General features: G+C 37.9%; 1 protein-coding gene across 4 annotated transcripts in view; it reads left to right on the top strand.

Moving 5' to 3' along the window:
• The window catches only part of EFNA5 (ephrin A5), a 209,323-nt gene that overhangs the window by 96,515 nt on the left and 86,817 nt on the right, over positions 1–25,991 (top strand). The window contains exon 1 of one of the 4 annotated variants that reach the window (XM_054054306.1): positions 9,354–9,521. The exons of the other annotated variants lie outside the window; for them this stretch is intronic. Within the exon in view, the coding sequence (XP_053910281.1) occupies positions 9,496–9,521 (26 nt within the window). The 5' untranslated portion in view covers positions 9,354–9,495. Of the gene's footprint in view, positions 1–9,353; positions 9,522–25,991 lie in introns of those variants that run through there. 4 annotated transcript variants of the gene reach the window in all.

Here is a 25,991-nt window from a genome sequence, read left to right as displayed (position 1 = left end):
CCACTACAGTACATTTTTCAGCTGAGTGCATTACTGTTTTCCACTTAATATATGCCTCCTTCTGCAGTACTACTCTTCTAAATATGTCTGATAGAATTTATACATTGAAAAAAAAAGCTTCAGCATGCAAATACATTGTAATCTGGAAAATAAAGACACGTAAAAATAATAAATCCAAGTATATAACCAGGTTTTTACATGTCAACAGTATATACCCATGTTTAAATTATTGTGTGTAATACCATCTTGTGTGCTGTTTTTAGCTTAGGCAAGGTGATGATGATGATGATGAAGATGATAATAATAATAATCAACTTTTTTAATATTACCATAGGAACTATTATGATACCTCTATATATTACAGATTTTTTTTTAAAAGAGAATTAACAAGTTTAAATGGAACCCCGCTTGATTATTAGGATCTATTTATATAGGTATAAACAAGTTTGTGGCAGAAGAGGAAATAAAAATACAAAATAAAGAAAGCATAAAATCGACACGTTGGGAATTCACATTTAAGTTTTCATTGTGAATTTCCAAAGGAATCATAAATAAAATATTTAAAAATTTAATTTAGATTTATATGCCTGCATTCCAGCTTTCCTTATCTCAGCTGCAAAATAAAACAATTATTATAGTTCTATTGCAGCTAAGTGTTTTGGAGGCGAGCTTTCCTAGCACTTGTGTGATGTTCTGTGAACGCAGAACAGGTTTCATATAAATTCATTTTGATGATGACTCTGTGCAAAATGAAAAAAAACCCAAATTTTTTTGCGTACCTTGCAGAGCTCACTTGCTTCTTGCAGCATATAATATGAAAATTATGATGTCAGTATTTTTGTCTTGCCACACTGTTCAATACATTCTGTAATTTAGGGAATGCTGCAGTGATCAGTTTTTCCATTTGTCTGTCATTCCCGTAGCAAGGAAAGACTCTGCTTAAAATTCAGGACTTTTGTGGGAGAGAACTCATGTTACTGTTTTTCAGAGCAGCCTCTTTATAGTGATGGTATGACATATAACCCACCATCAGTGGTGGGTTAGCTGTTTTTATTTTCTTATAAGAATATCTTCCAAAATAGAATAAAATAGCTTTGATCGTGATCCTTGAGAATGTGCACTTTTTAAAGGTTAACAAATACTTTAAGAAATCCTATTTTTATTCCAGTATTTTTACTGTGTTTGTATTTTCCCCATTCATTTCTGTTCTCCTGAGAAACAGTGCTACTCTATCTTATTTGGACTTCTGTCATTTCTAGTCTTCAAAGAAAACAATTGTAAAGGACTTTCCACACATATTTAGCATAATATGTACTAATTTTGGAATAAAATTTTTATTGAGGAGGAATAAGAAAAATTTGGGAAACATGACACAAAACATCACTCTGACGGTGTAATCAGTCTCAGTGTTGGGTATGTTTTACGAAACTTAGTCCTGCTAGTGACTGGGAAAGCTAGGCTGTTCTGATAACGTGGGAGGTCACTTGATAGAATAAAAGATTTTTGCTGTTGTTGCAAGATGATATTCGTGCTGATGGAGGTGAACAGAGTTTCCTACAGAATGCGGCAAACATTTATTCTATCTGTTGCATGCAGGACATCCTTAATGACTAATGACATTTCCAAGTGTTGTTCTTAGGAGTTACAGTTCAACATATGTGGCCTATCAGTTGCATGTGCTAACTTCGGGATTTAACTTCTATTTCATGTGCTACTGATTTTTTATCTTGTGAGTGCATAGCATAATGCTGCAGAAAGAAAAAAAAAAAAGCAATGGGAAATTTTTAACAGTAGGTATACTATAGTTGAGAGAGATGTTGCATAAAGGGAGGTAACAAAAGCTCTGAGAGTTAGCTATAGGAGGACAGAAAAATCCAGAGAATTTTAGACTCGTTATTTGTATGGCAAAGGATCACGAACTGAGCAGAAACGGGTCTGAGACTTTTAGTTGTCTGCAAGTGTGTCAAAACAGAGCGCCTGGCTATTGCTACCTGTGCCACTGGTATCAAGTGTGGATTAAAGACCAACTTCACTAGTACTTCCTGAGTTTGTGGAAATTTCAGTCTGTGTGGGGCTTTAGAAGGAGAAGACAAAGGTAGTTTGTTTTTTTTTTTTATATAATGTCTCCATTAACATCCTTTTCTTAACTTGATGAGATTTATTTTAGGCTGGATTAAGGCATAAGGACAGCAGATGTATTCTGAGGGCTTTAGTTTCTGGCATCCTGTGTTTAAGTTGCCCCTTATGACTGTGCTAAAATGTTTCTCTATTAGTTTTGGTGCAGTGGTGTTTGCTGTTGTCTGCAGTTGAGAGTTATGGACTGGCCTACTTATCTCAGTGATGATACGATTAAATTGTAAGACCTGCTCTGTAAAGGGAGAATAAGGCACTGCTAGAGAGGCAAGCATATAAATTCAAAAGATTTTTTTACTCTAGTGTATGCACACTATGAACCTTTGCCTTTTCAGATGAGAAAGAGGCTCCCAAGCACTGCATTTGCTGCTTTCAGAAAGAGTAGGAATGCTGGTAATATTTCAGCAGGCCAGAGGGAGTTCCTTGATTCAGTCTGAAGCAAAAGCACTCTCATTCCCTTCCACCAACCCTGCTGGGAGGGATTCTAAGCTGCAGTGGCTTCATGACTTCGGTGACATCCTTCCGCCATCCAGAAAGTTTGCCGTACTGAGAAATTTCATCAGATTTCAGATATAAAATACATGTTACCAGTTTGTGTCACAGTTGAGAGTCTGTTAATATTCACAATGAAAAACTACTATGTAGCAGCACAGGCCTGTTCGCTTTCATGTCCGAGTTCCTACAAACTAAAATTCTAGGACTGCCCAAAACTTAATGTTCTAATAAGATGTTCCCAGTTTAAAATGCATTCTTTAGCATAAAAAAAAATCTCTTACTCAAAGACTGATGGCTATAGTCCTGCTGTGTAAACATATGAGTTCCTACAACATGAACAATCCAAGTTTGACTGCAGGCAATGAGTCAAATTCTTAAGACACGTTACTAAATCTTCGCATTAGAATACTGTAATTCAGGCAATTCACAGTAATGTGCCTTTCCTAGATATCGCCATGCAGACTGCAAATGCTGAAAAGATGAAAAGGTTTATTAGAAAAACGATCAGGAGAAAAAATGATGGCTCAATACCTGGTTTGAGTAGCAAATGGTAGCAAAATTAATTCCAAAACCAGGTTCGCTGCTATTTTAGTCTACAGTGTTTGGTTTGTTTTCTGGAGATAAATGTTTTTGGTGTGGAACAGTATTCTGCTCTGGTGTAGACGGCTAGTAATATTTTTCTAGTTTGTCTGTATATATGAACCATTTCATTCTTGAGATAATGTTTTTTTGTTTCTTGCAAGATGAAGAAAGAGATGTAGAGAAAGAGGCACTAGTTGAATGCAGCTATCAAAATACCGATGCTAAGGGAAATCTAATATTACTTACATATTCTACATCCTGATAAGATGTCAAAATATGACTAACATCTAGACCCTGGAATTTCTTTCTGATAATGATCTATATACTAAGAAAAATGTTTGCATTTTTTTTAGTAAGTTTTTAGGCTGTACTGGATGTTAAGTAATTATGCATGTGGATATTTTCATCAAATCACTATTTATGTTGATCATAGAGGGAAGTGATCATCAGTGTAATTCTCTAAAGCTTTTCCAAACGCAATGTGCTCAGTATTCAAACAGTCCAGTTATTCAGAAGGAGGAAAATAGATTAATGCCTTAAACCCAGTGTAGTATATGTGGGAGGTAGGTTAAGTGTGCAGTTCCACTCACATCTGATTAAGGTTAAAATGATTAATGCTTCTAAGTGCCCTGATGACATTACTGCTATGCTTCAACCTGGTTCTGTCCATGTAAGATTTTTTAAAGTCTTACAAACTGTATAGACTAACCCAGGTGATACTGAGGAATAAAGGGCTGGCTACGTGTTTGTTTATGCTAGAAGGCTGGAAGGGAAGGTCTCCTGCAACAGAAAACTGGAAGTGAGGACTGCACAAAATGTCTTCTATATCAGCTTCAACTTACCATTCAACTAGTCTGTTCACTACAGATTATTGAAACAGTTATGCACTCCTAATTTAGTCAAATGAAAGATGACTGGTAGAACTAAAATTACTGGCTGTTGTAGTACCTCCTAAAGTCAACCCCTTTAATGACAAATTTTAGATAATAAAAAATATGTATAGCTCACTGGTGATGCAGCAGCACGATCCTAGTTTTGCTTATGTATGCTTCCTTTTCCATTTGCAAAATAAAAGGGAGAAATAATTCTCTGTTGGTGGCACGTTTGAGAACTAAGAGCTGCGGATATCCATCATAAGCAGCAAAATTGTGTGAGTTCATGGCACTGGAAGTACAATATCCAGAAACTTTTAGATTGGTTATTACATTCTTCCGTTCTTTTTTACTTAAGAATCCTTAAAACTCCCTCAAACATATTACAGGTACATAAAGTCAAGTAAATATAAAGGAATATATGCTGCCTGTCTTGCTGTCAGTATATTTCTATATGCTGGTTGGGTTTGCAAACTTTGTTCATTAGATTTTATATGCTGTTTCTAACTAAGAGAAAATGTACAGACACTGTAGCCTGTTATTGAACCTGATTGCATCTTTTATGTTAAGAGTGAGCTGGACAAAAGCCAATTTGATTACATAGTCCCTTACCAAATTAAAAAATGTTAGGGTGTTTTAAGAATTAAATTTATTTAGTTTCCATGTTATGGTAGAATATGTGAAAGAGTATCTTAAAGCTCAATTAAAATATGTATTTTTTGTAGACAGTACTGGTCTCAGTGATACTGGTACGTGTAAGAGGAATAGAATTTCTTTCAGAAATTAGTCCTGCATCGCACTTCTCCACTTGTCCAGTTCTGTTCTCCAGAAACCAGACAGTTTGTGATTGCAAGGTGTTTGCATCAGTCTTTGCAATCAAAATTCAGCAGCCTTGCAAGTAGAATTAAAAAAGCCTGAAATGACATAGAAGGGAAAGTTTCTTCCAGTTGTGGCAAAAGAGAAGAAAAATGAAAAAAATCTTGAAAATATTTTTAGTGCTTACGATCTCCTGAAGGGAGGAAGGTTTTTACACCAGCAACATACCAAAGAACAGGTTAAGAAGTCTACCAAGAAAGCATGGAGATCAAACTAAATATATTATGTTTCTATATCACGTAAATATCGTAATAAATAGGAGTGCTGTTGTATGAGAAGAAAGAAATGGAAAGAAATTCCAAAACACTAACTTGTGTTGATAATCTGCATGAACACCTAATTTATGTTTAAATTCTGTAGGCATAGTATATTTTAAGAATAAACTTAGCATATTAGAATAGACATAAAAGGTTGGGGGGGTTGTTTCTTTTTTAGAAAATTCCAAAGGAACTTATGGCCTGGAGCCTTTACTGAGACCTTTATGATTTATTTGTATGTATCTATATTTCAAACCGTAAGTTTTTATATAAATACTAAATGCTTCAGAGAAGGGAGGTAAAGCCATGTTCATCTCTTCAGCTCTTTTATTTTTTCTTCGGTTATGGCAGTTTTCTGGTTATTTAATTCTGAGCATGCATAGACTGTGCAGAGTGACTTACTGATTTTGAGTTGTTGGTGTCTAAAACATTAGGGCTTTTAAATCACATAGGAAACTTGTGTGATTTGTTTTATAATAGATGATTCAGCATTTTGAAACTAATCCTTTGTCATCTTTTACTCATGTGAATATCCTCTTTGTCTTCAAGCTCCCCAAGATTCTATGATAGAAATCACAGATGTAGTCAAGACCTCTGTGCCCCTTCAGAATGGAATCTCTGGCAATTTCTGTAGCTTTTAAAATGTTTTAAAATTATTCCAATAGATTTTGTAACTTTCTGATTTCTAAGGTTGGGGAAGACCACATAATTTATAAATTGCCATCTAGGGAATATGTAAATACATTCAGGAAATCATTTTTCTGGCTTTTGGTCATACCCCTCTTTGTTTTATTTCTAATAACTACAATGCACATCTGTATTCCTCTTCACAGCCAATTTTTAAAAGCATTCCTAAGCTGGTGAGCTGTAGAGGATCCTGAACTCTGTTAGTGACTGTGGCAGGACTGCAGAAATTGGTGCTTTATAAGTAATCTCAAACCACTCCCCTCATTCTTTATTTCTACCTACTCCAAGTCCAGGAATCTGTTCTTAAAAATCACTAATTTGGAAATAGTATAGATGAAAAAACAGCTACCAAAATATGTAGAAAGCTGTAGCTTTAAGTAACTGGATGTTGTAATTACTGTATTTTAATTAAAAAGGTTAAAGAACTTACTTGGGGGGAGGAGGTAACAGCGAGATACATGAAGTTAAGTTTGTCTGTAGTCCCTAAATAGTTCACACTACCTGTATGAATTGGCTTTTGCCAGCCAGATGTAAAAGCAGCTCTGTCCCTCCTCATCTGCATACAGCTAAGTAACAAGCCTCATTTGTTATTACTAAAGGATTTATTTCAATGAAGAAATGAAGCAGGGGGTTGGCAGATAAGGGTACTTAAGCCCTTTGAGCATTACAGCAAGCTTGTAGAATATGGGCACCAAGCATGATAAGATTTGCTTTCTTTGTTGATAGTAGAGCCTTGCTGAGAAAACACAATGTGGCCTGCCTTATGGTCTCCTTTCATGCTTCTCTGGAAGCATCAGTCCTTGCAGAATGCTTGGTCTGCAGGTGCACTACTGAGATTTCCTTCTGCTTACCTTTGGAAATGAGGGCATGCTGCTTCCAAGTGATGTAATCCATAACATATGTTTTACATTCACACATATACATATGAGCACTTCTGCATTTTTTTTTTTTCATTTTGTATCTCTGTTTGGGACTTGGAGGAGGTTTCTTCATGCAGAGCTCTCTATGTGTTAGGCAGATTTAGGTGACTGATGAAAACATCCTTAAAGGTAAAGTCATGCAGCTGCCTTTTGATTCTCCATCATAGTCTCAAAAATGTATTAGGTGAACTGATATAAGTCACTTCTATCTTACCAGAACCAGATATGCTGCAATTGGACCATATAAGGAGTCTTTTCCCATCACCTGCTTCATTATGGTAGTATGAACATAGCTACAAAACCTGAAGTTTCAAGGTTCAAGAAAAATTTGAGAGTATCAAGTTTTCTTGCCTTTGCAACCTGCTGTGTAGAAAGTAATTTTTTATTTCTGATTGTGGAAAGAAAAAAACCCACAATGTTGCCTTGTGAAGGGGTGACCAGGCTTTTTCATTTTGTTTTTGAAAAATAGGTGGCATCTTCTGAGGAGATATTCTTGGGTAATGGCAGTACAGGAACTAATATTAATATGCATGTTGGTATATAAGTTTACTAAAGAGACTAAGAAAGGGAAAGACTGTCAGGGTTTACAAAAAGATGTTCAGTGGAAGTGCATCAAAGTTAATTTAGACATTTAATATATTCCCTAAAAATAAATGTGTATATATCCTGTTGTGTTAAGAGTGTTTGTTCAGTTTAAAAATACTGAAGGCAGTTTGTCAGTTGCTGTTATTTTCAGGTTCTGAGACCAACATCTAGGTGATCTGAAGAGATTGTTATAATCAGTAGTGTGGCTTTCAGTATTTATTTTTCAGAAGAGAAGTAGTAAGTCTTCTTTGTACATGAGAAGTTTGTGTTCTACTTTAGCCAGTCCATGTGCTTTAAATACCCGATAAAATACATGTGTGAATGTCAGTTAAGTGTGGAAATTGGATGAAAAAATATCTGAGTACACTTCGTACATTAAGGCAGGAATCATTTGTTAACGTCAGAAGAATGTGAACTTAATTTGACTGCCTCATTTGTTCTTTAATATATTTTGTTTAATTTTAGATGTATGCTTAAGTATATGTAGGTTCTATAAATGTTTTTGTCATGTCTGCCAGCCACACTGCTACCACAATTAACTTCAGATAGTGGACAATGTTATGTAGCTTTTGATTACAGGAATGTAATTTTACATAATTTTAAAGGTTTTCATGTTTTTTTATGAGTTGTGATAATTGGATTTATTATGACTGGAAAAAAAAATTAAAATGAGCTCTCTACATTAAAAAACAAAAAGGCCCTTAGCTTTGAAATATCCAAGGATTAGAAAGTGATATTTGTCCCATGCTGTAGAAATCTCTAGCTGCAAAGGGTTGCAAGAAATCAGACCTTTAGATAAGTCACTTTTGCAAGACAAAATTATTCTGGTCTCAACACTACAGTACTTTGGAATGGATTTTTTTTCATATTTGGAAATGAAGACAAATTTCTTTGGTAGTTTGAAGCTACTTACAGAGTTGAAATTTAGGGAAAGATACAGTGACTGGGATTAATGGGCAGGCCAAAATGAAGTAGTTGGAAATGAATGGTGAATCCAATTTACTGCATGGACATGACCACCATGTATAGTGAGTGTGAATAAATAAACAACCAAGATTTGGAGAACAACAGAAGCATAGTGGAAGTAAAGAATAGACCAGAAAACACAATTTGTGGAAATGGGTAAAGGTCCTTTTATTTCATAAACTTGCCCCAAAGTGGCTGTATCATTTGTTGCAGCAACATCAGAAGGATTCTGGAAAGGATTTGATTTTTTATCTAGTTTCTGTACTGCCTTAATATGTTTAAGTAACTTTTCCTCCTAGATTAGCATTTTCTGAGTGGTTTACCAGTTGAATGTAAATATTGTGAACTATGTGCTGTGTTGTGGAGCAGAGACTTTGGAGAAGGGAAAAACAAGGCCCTCCTCACGAACCTTGAAGTACTATGACTGTATAAATAGCCTGCAGCAGCTCAGAATTACTCATGCTGTGGAGCTGGAAGAAAACTGAATTTTCATAAAAATATCATGAAAACTCCACCCATCCTTTATCACTGTCAAACTAGATTAGATTGGATCAAATTGGGCAGAGAAAAAAATGTACTTTAAAACACTTGAAAGTAAACAGACCTAGGAGGTGACCTTGGTGGCGGTATGCATCATAGTGCAGTGGAGCAGCGTGTGGAGCACACTGATGAAACAGGCATTTGTACCCTTCTGATAGTCTTCTCATTTGAGCCGTTATCTTGAATCTGGCATTTGGTGCTGGTAATGCCTCATGTGGTCTGTATCTGTGAAAGCTGTCTGGAAGAGAGCATATCAAGAATTAAGGAACAATATCGTCGTTTATTCCATTTATAGTAGTTAGTGACAAGCCAGCTGTGGTATTTGTAAACAGTATCAACTAGCCTATACAGAGAGGGATAACCCAGAGTACAGGAGAGCAGTTATTGTTGCAATATAGTCACATGGTGATTCATGAAAAATCTGACAGACAAGCCACTGAAGAAGTCTGTTCTTCCTCTCTTTTATGCTAACTTGTGTTGTCCTGGTGACACCCAATCCCTCTACCTCTTGAAATACTTCTGTGCCTCTTTTGGAATTAGTGGAATGCCCGTCTTTCCTTCCAAGTAGGAAAAAAACAGGCTATGAATGAGAAAGTGGGAACGGGAAGGTAAGTCTCTGTGCTTCATCACAGTTGCAATCATTTTATCTCACCTGTCACAAGCTGAGCAGAACTTAGAGTTCAAAGGAGAAAACCAATCCTTATTCTGGTATCATTTAATTTCAGTTTCAGAGCCGCTGAAATATTAAAATGTTTCTCAAATGTGTGCATGGCCTTTTTGTGTATTTGTTTTAGCTTTCAGAGAAAATATTCAAATGCAGCTGTTTCAGGAAGACTCAGTTTTTCTTTATCCCCAAGCATTTTTAGCAGGACTGTGACAGTTATTTAAGGTCTTACTTTGACTTTTAGGAGGTACACCCATATTTTATTCTTTTTTTTTCTTTACATGCTTTTCCACGAATGCCTGTGTTTTGCCAAAAATGATTACCCAGCCGAGCTGTCTAACAACATATGTTTTTTTAAGTAAAGTATAAAAATGAACAGTGTTTGCTGGCTCTGGCATAATGTTTTTTTTTTTTTGTAGAGTTGAATATATTTTTTTGCCATGGAATTTTGTTGATGCACTTACCTCTGTCTTTTTTCCATGTCACACTTGAACTGGACACTAGGCTTTCACAAGAATAGGTGAAATGGAATAGATGAAGAGCCCAGCCCTTATCCAGTGAGCTTAGTCACACAACAGCCATGCTCCCATTGTCTACAGTACTGGACCAAGCCCCACATCCTTTCTGGACAGAAAAGGCCAGCTTTTGGTGAATGGGAAAAAGATGAGGGCCCAGCAGGTCTTTGAAAGATAACTGTGCCAAGGTTTCCACCATTTTTACTGGATTTTTCTTTTCCTTTTTGTCACAATAGCACTTGAAAAAAGTCCATAAGAAAAGAAATGAACAGCAGTTCTTTGTGCAGTAATGGTACCCTACAAGTAAATGGCAGTGCTGACTTTTTCTTCAAAAGACTCCTAAATTTTACTAGTGAAAAGTGCTAAGATCAAAGTAGTATTCTTATTACAAGTGTGGTGCCTAAGGTGACTTCAGTAAAAGAAAATTATACCAATTTTTTTTCTTGCCATGTACTGTTGAAATTTTAATCACATTTGTATTATTCCTCTAGCCCGTGCAGAGATTCAGTAAAGCCTGAAAAGCATAGTCAATATTACTAGTCAATAGTTCTGTTCGTTGACTGAATACATATAAACACTGAATACGGCTGTTTTTCCTTTGCTAAACAGACACAGCTGTCTTTAAAATGCTAGCTAATCTTAAATATAGCTTACGGTGTAACTTAATGAGTTACACCTCACACTTAATGAGTTACACCGTGCCTTCAAAATAGCAAGGAAAAAATTTAACCATCTGCAGAAAGTTGAAAAGCGCTTACGCAGCAGGACAAATTTGTGGAGTCACATCATAAATGACCATTACAAGCACAACTGTGGAAGCAGTTTGCCTTTTTTAACCTTACATAGAACGAACACACTAACCCCACAAGACCTAGTTTACAATGAATTAGAAAAGGGGAGAGTCATCATCTGCTTCCCCAGTGGTGCTTCTCCTCCTAAATGCTGCCTGAGTGAAGACTACGAACTGAACAGGGAGCAACTGAGAGCTGCTGACCATCTGGCGATGCGCTGGGCAGTATTCATGCAAGGCTGTGGTGCGTGCTGTGGGGTGGGATCTGTTTGGATGGAAGCTCGCCTGGCTTGAGGCTGTGGTTTTCTGTCTCTCTCACACCTTATGAAATCCCAGTCTTAGCACTTAAATTACAGTAGGATGTAGAAACTTTAGCCTGTGTGCCCTGGCTCAAATTGCTTTTCTAAACAACTTTGCTGCCGTTAGGACTGCATACAGCAAATTCCCCCATAGGAACCAGGCATGTGTGTGTGAAAGCAAGATGCATGCTAAGAAGTGGCAACAAAGGTAGCTTTATGAAAATGCCTTGGAGTGGGGAGGAGATCTTTATTTGCATGGCATACCATCGCCTCCTGCTTTCTAATTGGTACCAATTGATGGAGAACGTAATTTGCAGTCATTCAGCCACCCCTAGTCCATGAGAGTTTGCTTGCTATGTTGTTCAGCCTACTGGCTGTCCTTTGCTTATTACTCATGGTCAGTACTCTGAGCTTGCCTCTCAAGCCATGTGTATGCATTATCAGCCCTCCTACAGGCATTAAAAGGTTGTCAGTCACTGGGACCTCCAGAGCCCTCTAACAAGCCCAGCAAACAAGGCATTGAGGTCTGCAGGTTTGGGGTTTTTTTTCACTGTTTTTCACTCAGTCTTTTTGGAGTGTTTCTTTATTATTTGAAAGTGTATGCAAACATTGAAGGAGAATTAGAAGTATCAAGTGGGGCCTCTGCTTTTATTAGGAAACACTTTATTTTCTAAACAGATGTCAAACATATTCTTTACTCTTTAGACAGTTAACCTCATCTCTCCTGTAGCAGAAATTCCAGTCCGAGGTACGCTAATTTGCTATTTGCAGCAATCTAAAGTAAGGGAAAATGTCCCTCTCGGTGCCTTCATTTAAAAGCCTTTTATCCCGATTGTATATATTTTTTACATTCTGGTTAGTTACATTTTATTAAATAAAAACACTCATCTAGTCTTCTTCTTACCTTCGCCCCCCCAAAAAACCCACAAAAAAATGGAAGACAGATGCTAGTCATAGATGACTTTCCCAGACCTGAGTTCAGCACAAAGTATCTCCAGCATTCATTTACTAAGAGGTAGGGTGCAAAAGTCCCCCACTATCTCCATTCGTCCTTCTATCCTTATTCCAGACTGGAACTACAAAGCCTTCTTCTACAGTTCTGTTACAGTCATCAAATAAATGTCTTCTATGCAAGGCCAAATGTTAGAATGGATAGCAGGGCTATTCTTGTGTGAAGAAGTGAAGCTTCTGTTGCTGCTCTTGCTAGAGCAACCTTCCCTTCCATTACCTGTTTGGTTTATCTGTGTGATACAGTAAGATGTCTGAGTCAGCTTTGGCTGCCGAAAGGAGAAGATTCTTGTACACCTGAACTGGTCTGCTCAGACATACTACACAGTTTGAGCTAGTGTTTCTCTGTATGATACTTTGCCACCAGTAGTAACAGTGCCATGTTGTCAGATGCAGAGGAGAGAGAGAACTAATTCATCACAGTATGTTAGCTCTGCTGGATTTCTTACAGCCTCAGGAACACCTACGCTCCTTTCTTCTTATTTTAATTTTAGTTGGCTTGAAAAGGAAGGTGAAAGTGATAAAAGTACTCTGGCCCTTGCCAAAATTGTACAAATATGCATGGTATCCATCAAATTAGCTATCATGTTACCTGTGGCTGCCTCACAGAGGTACTTTTGCAGGTGCACAAGTCTACAGCTGTCGTGAGAAGTGGGCAGCTGTTTGAAGAGCCTCCTATGTGATTTAGGGGTGCTGTAGTTACAGGCTGTGGTCAGGCAGACAGCAAGGAGGACACTTGCACCAAACTGGAGTGATGGACCCTTCAAACTGTGCTATTGTTTGTGGAGGAGATATGCCTGTAGAAAAACAGTAGCCCTTGCTGCATCTTTTAGGTGATCCATCAAGAGATAAATGTAGCAGGATCGGTTAATTTTTTATGCTCTTTCCCTGACATTTTCTTTTCCTTACTCTCATAAAAGGACTTGTGTTTAGGGGCAGCTGTGAGCTGTTGTTTGGTGCCCAGGATTTTACCTCAAGGGAGAAAATATATCAGCTCCTCAAAGCAGTAGGTAATTTGAATAACTGTTCCTCTTAGTCTGCTCCAACAATATAATTATTTTATTCCTAGTCCTTCCTTCTTTCAAACTTTTTTTGTTTATAGTGAGCAAGATACACATTTTTCTACCAGCTTTTGTTGGAAAGCTAAACTAGATTTGTGTTTCAAAAGCATGCTTTCATGAGAACCCTTTTGTTTTGTCAGAATAGAGCCTTTCAGGAGATGGGGGAGATTTGGTTTCATTTTGGTTTTTGTTGATTTTGCTTAATATAAATTTAATAAATACTTGTTCATGGATTTTGTGATGTTCCTAGCTATTTTTTTCATTTACCACGGATAGGTGACGAAGGCAGTAGAGCCATATGAGGGGAAATGTAGTAAGTCAAATTTTTAAGCCTACATATTAAAAAAAAAATTCTGTTAAAAAGCAGTCACTTGGAAAACACCAGGTTCAATAAACAGGTTTAAGGAATTTTTAGGATATGTTTGGTTTTGTTTTTCTTTTTTTTCGTTTTTTTTTCTATTTCTTTTTGAGCAAGGAGTTTGTTTTCCTGACAAGGTAAGAGACTCCCTTCTTTGGGTTATTTCTTTAGAGCTGAGCACTCCTTTTCTTAGGCAAATAATTTAGCCCTTCACGTGTGAACAGTCATTCCTCAGCACCTTTGCTTTGTACACAGCTAAGTGAAAAATTAAAGCTTTGTAAATGAATTCAGTTTGAGGTGCTGGCACGCTGTTTTGTCTGCTTACCCTGGGAATCGAAAGGATGAAAGGGGGAGGAGAAATAATTATGAACAAAATAGTAACCTTTTCTTCTTCTCCCAGACGTTCTCATAGGCAAAGAAAAACACACAGATGACTCATCGCCTATCACGTATTTTGACATTTTGTTAAGTTGGATCTTTGTGGATTCCTAGGTGGAGACTTCAAGTTGTATTTAGTCTGAAGTACTCTGCAGTGGGCAAGGGACTGGGAAGGGGCATGCCATTCTGGCCTTGTGGAAGGTCCTCCTTTGTTTAGGTCTGGAAGACTGGTTCTGTTAAGGTCTCAACAGGGTAAGTTTACAAACAGTTTCAGGGAAAGCAGAAGGTTTATTATTTTCTTGAATGATGTGGCAAAACACACAGCTTAAACCAGGGAACTGGGAACAGAGCAGTCATTGAAGGGATGGTCACAGAAAAAAAATTCTTTGCTCTTTGCTTTTGTGTTTGTTTTTTTTTTTTGGTTGGTTTGCTCCATGCAATGTGAGATGTGGTTTTCTTTTCTCCTTCCTTGCTACTGACAGGTTTTTTTTTTATGTTTGCTGTAGATGTTCGGGAAACTAATTCCAAGGCTTGCACCTGTGTGACACTGACCTAGGTCTACCTTGCCACATCCTCCTTTTATTCTGCTGCACAGATCAATTTGCAGTTTATTCCTCATCCTCTCTCTTTTGTCCACAAAACCATCCATCAACCCCTTCCTCCCTCCCCACACATCCTAGGTGGGGGAGAAACTGCTCATTTCTGTCTCAAGGCTGCTTTGGCAGATGAACGGAGGCCAAATTTCTGTCAGGTCAAGGTGCCATCTATTAAGACAGTGTTCACATTTTTATTATGAGACCCTATTTGAGGGATTTATAACTTGGCTGCACAAAATTGCTGCAGACTGAACTTGTCATACACAGTTCCATCTGGAGAAGTAGTTATGGGTCTCTCCTAGATTCTCAGCCAAAACCTATGGCTCTGCTTCTCCCCCTACCAGGGGTAGAAAGGGTGTAATTGCTAGAGAGCATTTTTGGTTTAGTTTTGGTTTTAGGCATTGGGAAGGGGGGAATATCTCATATGTTCTAATGCTTTTAGCCAAAATTGGTTTTTGGCAGGCTCTCACAGTCTTTCTAAAGTCTCTGATGTCAGGCTGCTGCTGCCAGCTTCCTCCTTCTGTTTTTATATTGCTTATAACCTAAGCCTAAATTACCTTCATTTTGCATTGGTGTCAGAATAATAAAGAACAAAATTAAAGCCTCTGCTTGAGGTGTGCTGTGTGAAGCTGCAAGTGTGCTGAAGCAAAATTGTTGCTGCACAGTGCTCTTGTGGCTGGGAGGCTTCAAAGCCTCAGCAGAAGCAAAGCGGCCCTGTAGGGAAGCAGTGGCACTGGGCTCCAAGGAGGACATCTCCTCCACCTGGCAGCTTCCCCATGCCTCCTCATCAAATCACCACTGACATGGCCAGAGCCAGAAGTGCCCTCTAGGGCACTGCAGAGACACTTAATATTTTGTGTTTTTATGAAGCAGTCTGCTTTTGTGGTGTGCCAAAGTAAAGGGCTGAGTTGGGTGACCTAGGCGAGACAGGAAAGGGTGATAGAAAGAAGCACCTCCGCTGTGCTCCTGCATGCCTTTCTGTGGGTCCAGTTACATGTGAGACCTTGTAAAAATCCTTCACTGATCCCACAGCTAAAGAAACAAAAATTGAGGTCTCATTAGGCAATTCCTTATTTTCCTAAATACCAGTTGTCAGGGAACTTAAGGATGGGTAAAGGAAAACCGCTGTACCCTTAACACTGGAAGTGTCCTTTTGAACTTGCCAGAGGCTTCATGTGTTGCTGGCTGATCCACCTACCACGAATATATATTAGCACACATTTTAGTCAAACAGTAAAAACTATTGCTAATGTTACATGGCATGCTAATCTTACAGATTTACTAAGTTAAAAAAGATAAAATTATTCAATGCCAAATTTAGTAAATACCACAAAGGACATTTTAACTTTTTTTTTGACTTAGGGACAGAAAAATGGCATGAGTTACAGAAAAATTCACCTAGGACTCATTTATGAAACAGGTTTATCATCTAGATTTTGTAATAAGATAGATGGATAGCAAGTTTTGCATTTACAAATTACATATTCCTTAGGTGAATTTTGTACATTATCTGCAATTTACACACAATACATCTCGGGCTGCTTTACACAGTCTTGCAGTTATTACTTTATTACCTTTTTCCCTGGCTAAGCGGTAAGACTTACAGCTTGGTCTTTTTACTCTGCTCCATTAAATTTATATGATAATGCTAGGTGCTATGGAGCCAGACACCAGCTTGCAGAGTATTCACCAGTTTGCTTCATACAAAATGAATTTTGTTCTAAAACCAGAACATTAATACAAGTTTGAAAGTGCATGTGATAAATGTAGGAAAATTTATATGATAATGTATCTAGTTCCAAATCTGAAGCAGATATCTCTCCGGGAAGATGTAGTCAGCCTTATTTTGTGTTATTCTGGAAAGTATCTGTTCTATTTTGAGAAGCATTACTGTACCATTTGTACAATATCTCTGTTCTGGGTCCTTTTGACACTTGAGCTGTCTTTGTCACTGGCTGTTAGCATTGTAGTAACTCTTAATAATTTTAGAGAAATGAGGAGAGAACTTTTTGCTTTTACACAGAGGCTTGTATTACCCGAAGCTGCAATTGTATTTGCCTGTGTGTTCTATGTACCAGACAACTAGTCTGCACCTCTTGCATGGCTCAAATGTGGCTTTCAGTCCACGATAGCCCAACTTTAGCCCTTGGTGAAGCTACCTGTGTGACTGGAGATCTGGCAACTACACGTGAAAGCATGTCCTTTTCTATAGCTCACTAGGAGATATTCAGTGTGCCTCTGGTATTCATGAAGGACTACAGGTTGTGTGAGGGATTTGGCATGCAGCTCACCTTTTCTGTTGCAGTACTTAAGCATTCGCTGGACTTCCTATTATACACTGATGAACATCTACTATCAGGTAAATCACAGCACTTGGAACTTGACTGTTTTTTAAAGACTAAGTAACAACTACATTTTTTTTTTAAAAAGACCTTATGAGATAACAAGAAGTCTTGAATATTTAGATCAAAGAAAACATTTGTTATATAAGTAAACTGAAAAAGTATGTAGCTGGCCTTGATAAGGACTAAAAATCATCTTTTTGTGGTGCTTTTTTAAAAAAAATCCATGATTGTAATCATTTACAGTGCAGATATGTGTACCAGCTAGGTGCAATAGTTTGTAATTATGCAGGAGGGTTTCTGGTTAATAAGCTCTGACCTGGAGTTTTACATGGCAGAGAGAACCCTGAAGGAGCTGTTGATGGCAAGCATTCAATTCTAAAAGCATTCAGTTAAGCAGGTGACTACACAACTGTGGTTCGAAATTCAAGGCCGATACTGTGACGTATGGCCCAGCCATGAAAGTTCTTTTATAAACCACAGCTCCATGGAGTAAAGGGTTTTGGCAGATCGGCTGCTTTTAGGTCTGGTTTCTTACTCCTTGACTGGCTGCTAAGATCTCCCTCTAGCTGAGCATATGTCATTCTGAGTCATGCTGACAGCCTATATACTATGAAATGTATCAAGGAATTGATCAAGATCAAATGGGCCACCTATTGTTCTTGAAACCGAAATCACTTCTCCTATCAGGGTTCACCTTGCAGCCCCAGAAGCAGTTGTTTTGGTACAATTAAGAGGCAGTACCCTGCCCTGAGACAGAAGTTTAGGGACTCCTTTTGTTGAACAAGGATACTGAAAACCTTGTGATGCTGAAGATCTACAGCCTCAGGAGGCTGTTTTCATCAACTACATAAGTGACCTAAATTTTACAAGGAAAACGAAGGTACTGAATTCTTTCAGAGCTAGTTTGAAGAAATTCGTATTTATTGTGCATTCACTGCTAAGTCAGATTTTGCCATGTGAAGGCAGTGGGATCACATGAAATGGAGCAATGTTATATTTCATATGTGCAGGTTTTAACCACAGAGCAGCACTGGCATGCTTCAGCATGACACTCATGACTTCAGCAATGACACTTATAACTTTGCTATTCCATGTTTTTTGCCACCTGGACAGTTTGCCTTTCAGGTGATCAAATACTTAAGACAGTGGTCAGTTTTGCTGGTTTTGCTCAAAATGAATTTTGTCCAATAACTGAGATACAAATGCACATTGTTTTGCATGCTGTTACTGTATGAAATCTACTGGCGAAGTTGGATCTGCAGTTATACTAGTATAGTCTGTTGGCATGCTAGGTATTATGTTATGCATATAAAAGAGAAAAGAACTTGTTTTTCTCTGGTATAATTTGCTAAAGAAGTCTCTTGGGGCAAATGGCAGTTATTTTTATTAAATCTCTTTATATGTGGTTTGACTACAAGCAGTTAGTGTGTTTAAAATTTTCCTTTTGTCATTAGAGTCAGCGGATAGGTCATAACATCTTTAGCAGTAGGATATGTTGTCCAGCAATGTAATGTGTAGAGTTTTGTTTAAAAATAGAACATTTATTTTCTGCACAGTGAATGTGAATTCAAATATTAAATCTTGATACAGAACTTTCATTTGAAATGAATCTTTTATTTTCCTTTGCTTGGAATTGCCATCAGCAAACTGTAACAGGGCACGATTCCAAACTTAGATGTTGCATTCAACAAAACAACAAATAACTTCAAGGTAATGATGCTTTCAAGGCATATACACATCCAATCCTATATTATAATAAGGTTGTCTGTCTTGGTAAAGGCTTTTTCAATTTTAATAGAAGTTTTTATTTTCTTAATGGAATAAAAAGTCAACATATTGAAGTACTCAGGAGTGGAAGGTGATGAAAGTGTAGATTTTGCATTAAAACATTTTTAGCAGAATATATCCTGAAGGGAAAAGAGGACTGTAGGAGGTAAATGACTTAATTAGGATGCAGCTAAAAATTCTCCCGAAATAAGCAGCTGTTGTATAAGCTGAGACAATAAGGAGCATGAGTATAAATATGCAACTTCAGGGCAGAGCTGATTTTCACTGACAGCTTTAGATCATCATTTTGGAATGTACTCGTGTTAACACACTCTGTACTGCCCAAGTTCCCAATTCAGTTCTAATTTAGCAAAAGCCTGTAATTGTATTTGTTTGGGGTAGATTACACCTTTGCCTGGGACCATCTGTTGATGGTGACTCTCCCAATGGAGTCATTCCTGCAGGCAATGAATGGGAAAAAGAGTGGAGCACCAATGCTGTTAGTAAGCAGATGCATCCTATCGGTGAAGTCCTTTTGGCTTTTCAAACTGCCAGCTCCCAGTGATAGAGTGTCTTATGCCTGCAAGCAATTGGAGCCGAAGGCAAGAAGTGCTCTCTCAGGACCCATCTATCAAGTGTTTCTGCTGCGGTTTGATGGAGAGGAGTTCTGAAGTCACAGTTTTGTATGCGAATAGAAGGAAAGGCCTGATTCCTCTGTGCTGTTCCCCAACCTGCGTGTGACCATGTATGTGCTTACCAGTCAAAAGACTCATCAGAAAAAAACAGGACACAGTTGCTATTCATAACAAAAGAAGGAAACCTCAAAGTGTCAGCTTTAGGTTATTTTGATTCCATTTCCTGTACTGAGGTTCCCGCTAGTTCATTTACTACTGATGAAAAAGTTACTAGGTGAAATATACCATTTTAGGGGATTGTGTTTAGGAAATCTGTCCTTGACACCCTGGAGAATTTGTAACTGCTAATTGCTGATAATAGTGCTGTTAAAGGTGCTGTAAGTCTGATGCTGATTTGTTCTATTTTGGAGTTTTTTTCTTTCAGTCCACTGTGAGTAGCAGCTTTCTCTTTTGCAGGGAGACTTGGAAAACAGGTTGTGTAAGATAGCATGATGACCATGATGAGAATTTAATTCACCCTGTGTCTTTAAACATTGAAGAAGAGAGGTAGACAGGCAGTGTGATGGACTGGATAATGACTTATCTGTTAAACTCCAGGAAGCCTGAACAAGATCAGTGAAGTGAAATGACTGGTTTACAATTTGATTGTAAGTGGTGTATAGCTCACTTCAGACAACCAGCAGTGTGCTGCTCATTAGAGGTAGCAGCTTCATTTAAATCTCCTTTCTGAGTCAGCAAGGGTGGAAAAAATTTACCAGTCCAGATAGTGTTAATCCTGCTCAGAGTATCTTGATCTACAGTGATGAACTGTACAGTCTGGGCACTTCCCCTAGCTCTCAGCCTTTGCAAACCAGGAATGTCAGGGGAAAGATACAAGACAGAAATGGTGCATCCATCAAAATCTTCCCATTTCATACCCACTGCATACATTTAAAATTTGTCTATCCTGATTCAAGGAGAAGGAAAGTAGTGACAGTCACTATATCTTATGTTGCTACCAGAAGTTCCTGGAATCCTGAATTAACAATTTAATGAATGTATATTGAATTCAGTTTTATGACAAAATGTTATACCTGTATATTTCATATAAAATGGGTGGCTAGGGAATTAAGATTGCTGATTTGTGTTCGATATTACCTGTCAGTAGTTCAGTATCAAGTATTTTTCCTTCTTGAGGGGGAATAAGAAGTGAAAGTACTTGGGGTGTCTGAGTACCCTGAAAGGGTTCTGTTCATAATGGTAGAATTCAATAAATATAAGATTTAATATTCAGTGAAGATTGCACTAGTCCAGTAAATGGCACAGTTATTAATACAGCACCATGGTACAACATATAAGATTTAAATGTGTGGGTTGGAGCTGATTCTTTGATAGCTATTTCATTTCTTCTGCATGAAGTTAAGTCTTGCATTTAATTATGGTAGCCAATGGTTCCAAAACCAAATGCCAGACTTCAAGTATTTCTACAAATAATAAAAATTGTTTAACACTATTTTTTGGTCACAAGCTGCATTAATTTGTGGCAAGTGTGCTATATTGAAGTGAGGACAGGGCAATGTGCACAAGACAAAGTAGGGAAACGGGTATGAAGCAGCATGTTATCCAGGGTCTGAGAGCATCTTACAGATCAAACTAGGATATGGAGGTAGATGACTGTGCTGAATCTAGTGGCCAGTCTGCTAGATAACGTGCCTTTCCTTACAGGTTGTACCTTAAGCACATAGTGAAATAATCAGAATCTCTGTAATAGAGCTTTTTGTCTCACTTATTTTGGGTACTACTAGACTTTGACTGTAATTACAGCAGCTGACTGACTCTAGAACAAGGCATTTGTAGGTGTGAATGTTAGTTGGGTTTGTGTTTCTCTAGTAACCCCACTCTGATTTCATTGACGTCAGCGTAAAAAATCTCTCTGATATTTTGATGGTCTTGAGCTGTTTGTTGATTCACCTGTGGCATTTCAGGTCAGTTCTAGCTAATGATCCTTGTGAAATGGTGCTCAGTAGCTCCCTTGAAGGTTTCCATAGGCAATAGCCTAAATCATAAAATCAGCTGAATAATTTTTGGGCAGTGTTTCAGAAGTCTCTTAGCTGCATCACGAGGACTTGTTTTTTTCCAGGTCATGGCAACTGATTGTTCATGAGAGAGTTTCCATAGCACTCTGTTCTTCTGCTGCACCTGGTCCGATGATGCATGAGGAACAGTTCTATCTCAATTTTTGATATACTAGTGTCAAGGTTACACAGTGCTGCATGGCACTTACCTTGACATATTTAAAGATCATGGTGGTAACTCAGGACCACTTCTCAAATTCTTCACTGTTCAACGCAGTGTAAAACAGTAAACAAGCAATGTGTGTTTCATTGACCTTCAGCATGGGTGAAGGTCCAGCAAATTTCAATCTAGCTTTTAACCCTGGCAGTGTTATACAAAAGACAAAATAGAAATACTTCTAGAAAAGAAGCTGGACAACAGCAGCACAAACACATTGTTTTCAGCATTTCTTAAGGTGGTCTGTTGAATGAAATCCCACCATACAGTAGAGTATAGCAGTACTTGGTCAGGTAGGAAAACACAGATAAATGACATCGTGCTATTTTCCTCGTAATGGAAACACATGGTAGAAGAACCAACATGCATTCTGTACCAAGATATAAATGATAATCTTTCCTGCCCTGCCTCTGTTTCCCTATGTGGCCTTTTTTTCCAAGAACCTGAGCAAAACAAAGCTGAAAAGGCAGACTGCTTGTTTGTGGTGAGCTGTTACAATCACTAGGAGATAATGTCAATATCTGCTGATGGGACCTTGCAGTTTGGGTCAGACTGCAAAAGTATGGCATTTGGAGTAAGATAAACAAAAAAGCTCTAGTCAATAGCCTGTCACAGAGCCAAGTCACAGCTGCCTGAAAGCTATTGATCAGTACGAGTTTACCAGGCAAATTATGTCTACCAGAATGACTGTACAGCACTATACAACTGAGTCGCTGACCTGTTTTTGTTTATTTAGCTTTCTCCAGCTACTCTGGTTTACCTGCTTTGTGTGTCATTCCATGCTTGGAAGATTGATCCATATGGGTTGACAATATTTCTTTCCACCTTGGGGAAAGAAACATTCATACCTTTTCTCCCATGTTGAAATAAAGCATTAAAATAAAATGGCTTAAGCTGAAGAGGGAAAAGTATGTGTAGAAGCAATAAACTCCCTGTTATGGCAGCTTTAATTAAAATCAGAAAAAAAACTTTATTCTGGTGTAGTTGATACCTCTATATTTAGCATACATCTGGGATAAAAGTTTTGCCAAGCATTTGCTTCAAGTGTTAGGGTTTATGGGCTTTTTCCCTTATTGTATGTGCCTGTTAGTTTCAGAAGATGGTGATCACCGCTTCAGGGTGAAAACATATCAGGATTTTTATGCCACAGAAGGCATGAAGTGAGGGTGATGTGAACATGTGGAGAAAATGCCTCCAAATAAGAGAAATGCAAACAAATACTGATAGAAAATAAGCGAAGAGAATTATGTTTGCTTGCTAAATTTAAACTGCCTGTTGCAGGTATGGTGTATCTTTTTAATATTAATCATAGTCACAAAATCACAGAGTCATCTAGGCTGGATGGACCTCTTAAGATTATTGGGTCCAACCATAAACTGAAATTAATTAACCTGGATACTGCTGAGTGCTCCCTATTGACATTCTCCTTGACCCTATAAGGGAGTAGTAGATTGTTGAGAAACAAAGTTCTTCAACACTAACGGCATGTGATTTTTGTCATGAGATTTAGAGAAGGACTAGCTGTATACTGTTTTGGGTGAACAGGTGTTATAAAGTATAACCTGTATGATTGATTATTTAAAATAGGTCTAGGCATTAATCAGTTAGAAAAGAGGCTGCAGACTGAAGCCTTAACGTGGGGAAAGTGTTACAAAACTAGAATGGCTGTTTTAGTACTTTTTGAGGAGCTACTAGCAAGCCTGAAGATTAGGTCTAATATGCTACTTTATAACACTTAATTAAATCGGCACTGTGGCTGAGTAGACCTGGACTTCAGAGAAGAAACATTGCAGTACCCTATATCTTGAGAAAGCTTCTCACTGTGGACACTCAGGAGTGGCTGTGAATAATCTTTGTTGTAGAAAGTCTTTTTATTAACTTTGCCCTTCTCACCACCACTAAGAGCTCTGGGGAGGGGGGAGAGGGGGAGGGGGGGACCCAAACACCCTGCTGAATGCTCTCAAGACTGCGGTAACTGTGTCCTACGGGTGACTATTCTGAACAGCTGTTGCACTTTGTAGCCTGTCATATCTGGGAATATTTTTTTCCATGCAGACAAGACCCAAGGAAGATAGAAGTAGCTGCTCAGTTTACCTGTGTGATTAGGAAGGTATTTCTTTGATTACAAAATTCTTCATGCAGGATGGATGCTTACAAGTATTTATCCAGGTGCAGGCCAGAGTTTAACTTTTAAGTTTTAAGTTCCAAATGTAATCATCTGAAACAGAGCTTTTTGTGAACCAGGCAATTCTCCTTTTGCTCCTGAGATCTCTCCCTCATTTAACAAGCTGGGATAGGTGAGATGTACCCAATACTTTTATAGAGAAATTCTGTGAGAATTTTATCTGACGATTATGGAGTACATTGCAGGAGCTCTGGTTTGTTTACCTGTGGAAAAGTCTTGAATGTTGTCGAAACTTGTTTTGAATTGCCTAAAAAGAAATCATATAAAAAAAACAGTACTATATCCTGCTAAATATTAACAGCTTTATAGTTGGTCCGTTTTGCAGTTCTTGTAGGCTCTTAAGCAGATGATACGTAATTTTAACAAAAGAAGTGTTCTGGAGGATTCAGAGCAGTGATGAGATAAGCCCCTCTTTTTTAGAATGCATACTAGTTTACTCTTTTTTAGAATGCATACTAGTTTAACCTATGGGATTTAGAAAGAGATCAGGTGACATTGCTAAAATTTGTTTGTGCCATAAATTTTACTGATACACCCCCACACTCTCTCACCCCCCAGATTTAGGCCATTTAAGAAAACTTAGCTGAATTTGGAGGAGGACTCATACTTTCCACTCTGTTGACTCAGCTGTGAGAGTGACTACAGAGTTTTGGCTCACCAGTGCACATTCTTACTACAGAATAAAATAGATTCATTTCATTGCTTTTTTTGTTCATCTTGTTCTGGAAACGGTGTAAGCCATACAAGAGAAAAAAACTCCAAAATATTCATGCAGTTCTATTGTGAAACTGTTTGTACAGGAATTTCTTGGGATAGAACTGTGATTATTCTGGTACAGTAGTATGATTTGACTTCCTTAAATGTGAATGTAGTAGTCTTTCCAGATGAATAACTCTTTTTTTTAGCTATAGGTTGTCTTGAGAGAAGGATGCATGTTTAGTAGTTGTCTCTCGGTGCTTACCTCTGAGTTGGTGCAAAAAGGATTTGGGCTATTGGAGGAACTGCTGTACATCAGAAAGTTTTAGTAAATCTTTCAAGGAATGAAGCAGTGGCTGAAATCAGAGAAAATTATGCCTCTGCAAATGCCCTTGTGATGTGGGTATTCATGGAGCTTTGGGGAGGCTTTTTGTTTGGTTGAGGTTTTTAATTTTATTTTTATTACTTCTTTTGTGATTTACACCCTCAGAGTGGATTGGTTCTGCAGAGAGACAGAGGAGATTTAGTAGAAAGACAAAGAGGTGTAGGAGCAGGGGTCCAAATACTTAACATATACTGCTGCTGCGCTGTTTAATTTTTCTTATCAGTTATTCACTTAAGATAACAATTCTGTAGGTAAAGGTTGATCTTCAAGGAGAAGAGGGGAGCAGAACAGAGGCTTTATTGGCCTGTTGCAACTTATTCTAAATAGCATTTTACTGTGAATGTTTTATATGACATCGAAGCAGTAAACACATGTTCGAAGTGAGGGCAAATACAGACTGAAATGTATTTGACTTTTCTTGGTCTGTGGCCCTACTCTTTCTTTGCTCCTTGCCACTATGGTTGTCTTCATATCTAGCAGTCCAATGAACAGCTACTTAAAATTAACTCTTCTTTTTCACTTGAGGCAAGGCATTTGGTTGTGCCCTGCTCTTGTTCTCATTTGTATTCACTTCCTTTTGTCCACGACTCCACTCTCAAACCAGAGCTTTGTCATGGGAGAAAAGCTTATGAATAAGAGAATCATTAAGCAAAGCCAAGAGGTTTCTGTTTTGGACCTGCAATTATGAAGATACTTAAGTAGTTGAGGAGAAATTGCTACATAGAAAGTGCTACATAGAGATTAATTATGATTTTCTGCACATCGATGGCTTCAAATAAGAGTACTTACCTTGCATTTTTTGTCCTTGTTGTAGGAAAATAATGTGATCATAAAATCTTCCTTTTCCACATGATGAGATGATGCTTGTGATAGTGTAGGGGTAGTTGGAATGATGAGTGGTGGAAGGATGTAATTAACAAGCAGTTAGGTAATTTATTAATTTACCACATAGAGAATTCTCCGCGTAACACTCTTGCACTCTTGGAGAGTTGAGATACTTTTTCTTTTGCAAGCACTGTTGGAGTACATAGATTCTAGAAAGGCAATACAGGTTTATAATTGTAAGCCAGCCAACTGGCCCTTTTTACCCACCGTTTTACATGTGGTGGCTGCTTCCTTACCATT

Source organism: Cuculus canorus, chromosome Z (genome assembly GCF_017976375.1).
Source record: "Cuculus canorus isolate bCucCan1 chromosome Z, bCucCan1.pri, whole genome shotgun sequence".
In the NCBI taxonomy this organism is placed as follows: domain Eukaryota; kingdom Metazoa; phylum Chordata; class Aves; order Cuculiformes; family Cuculidae; genus Cuculus; species Cuculus canorus.
Note: the sequence above shows the minus strand (reverse complement) of the source record. Positions and strands in the feature narration are given on the sequence as shown.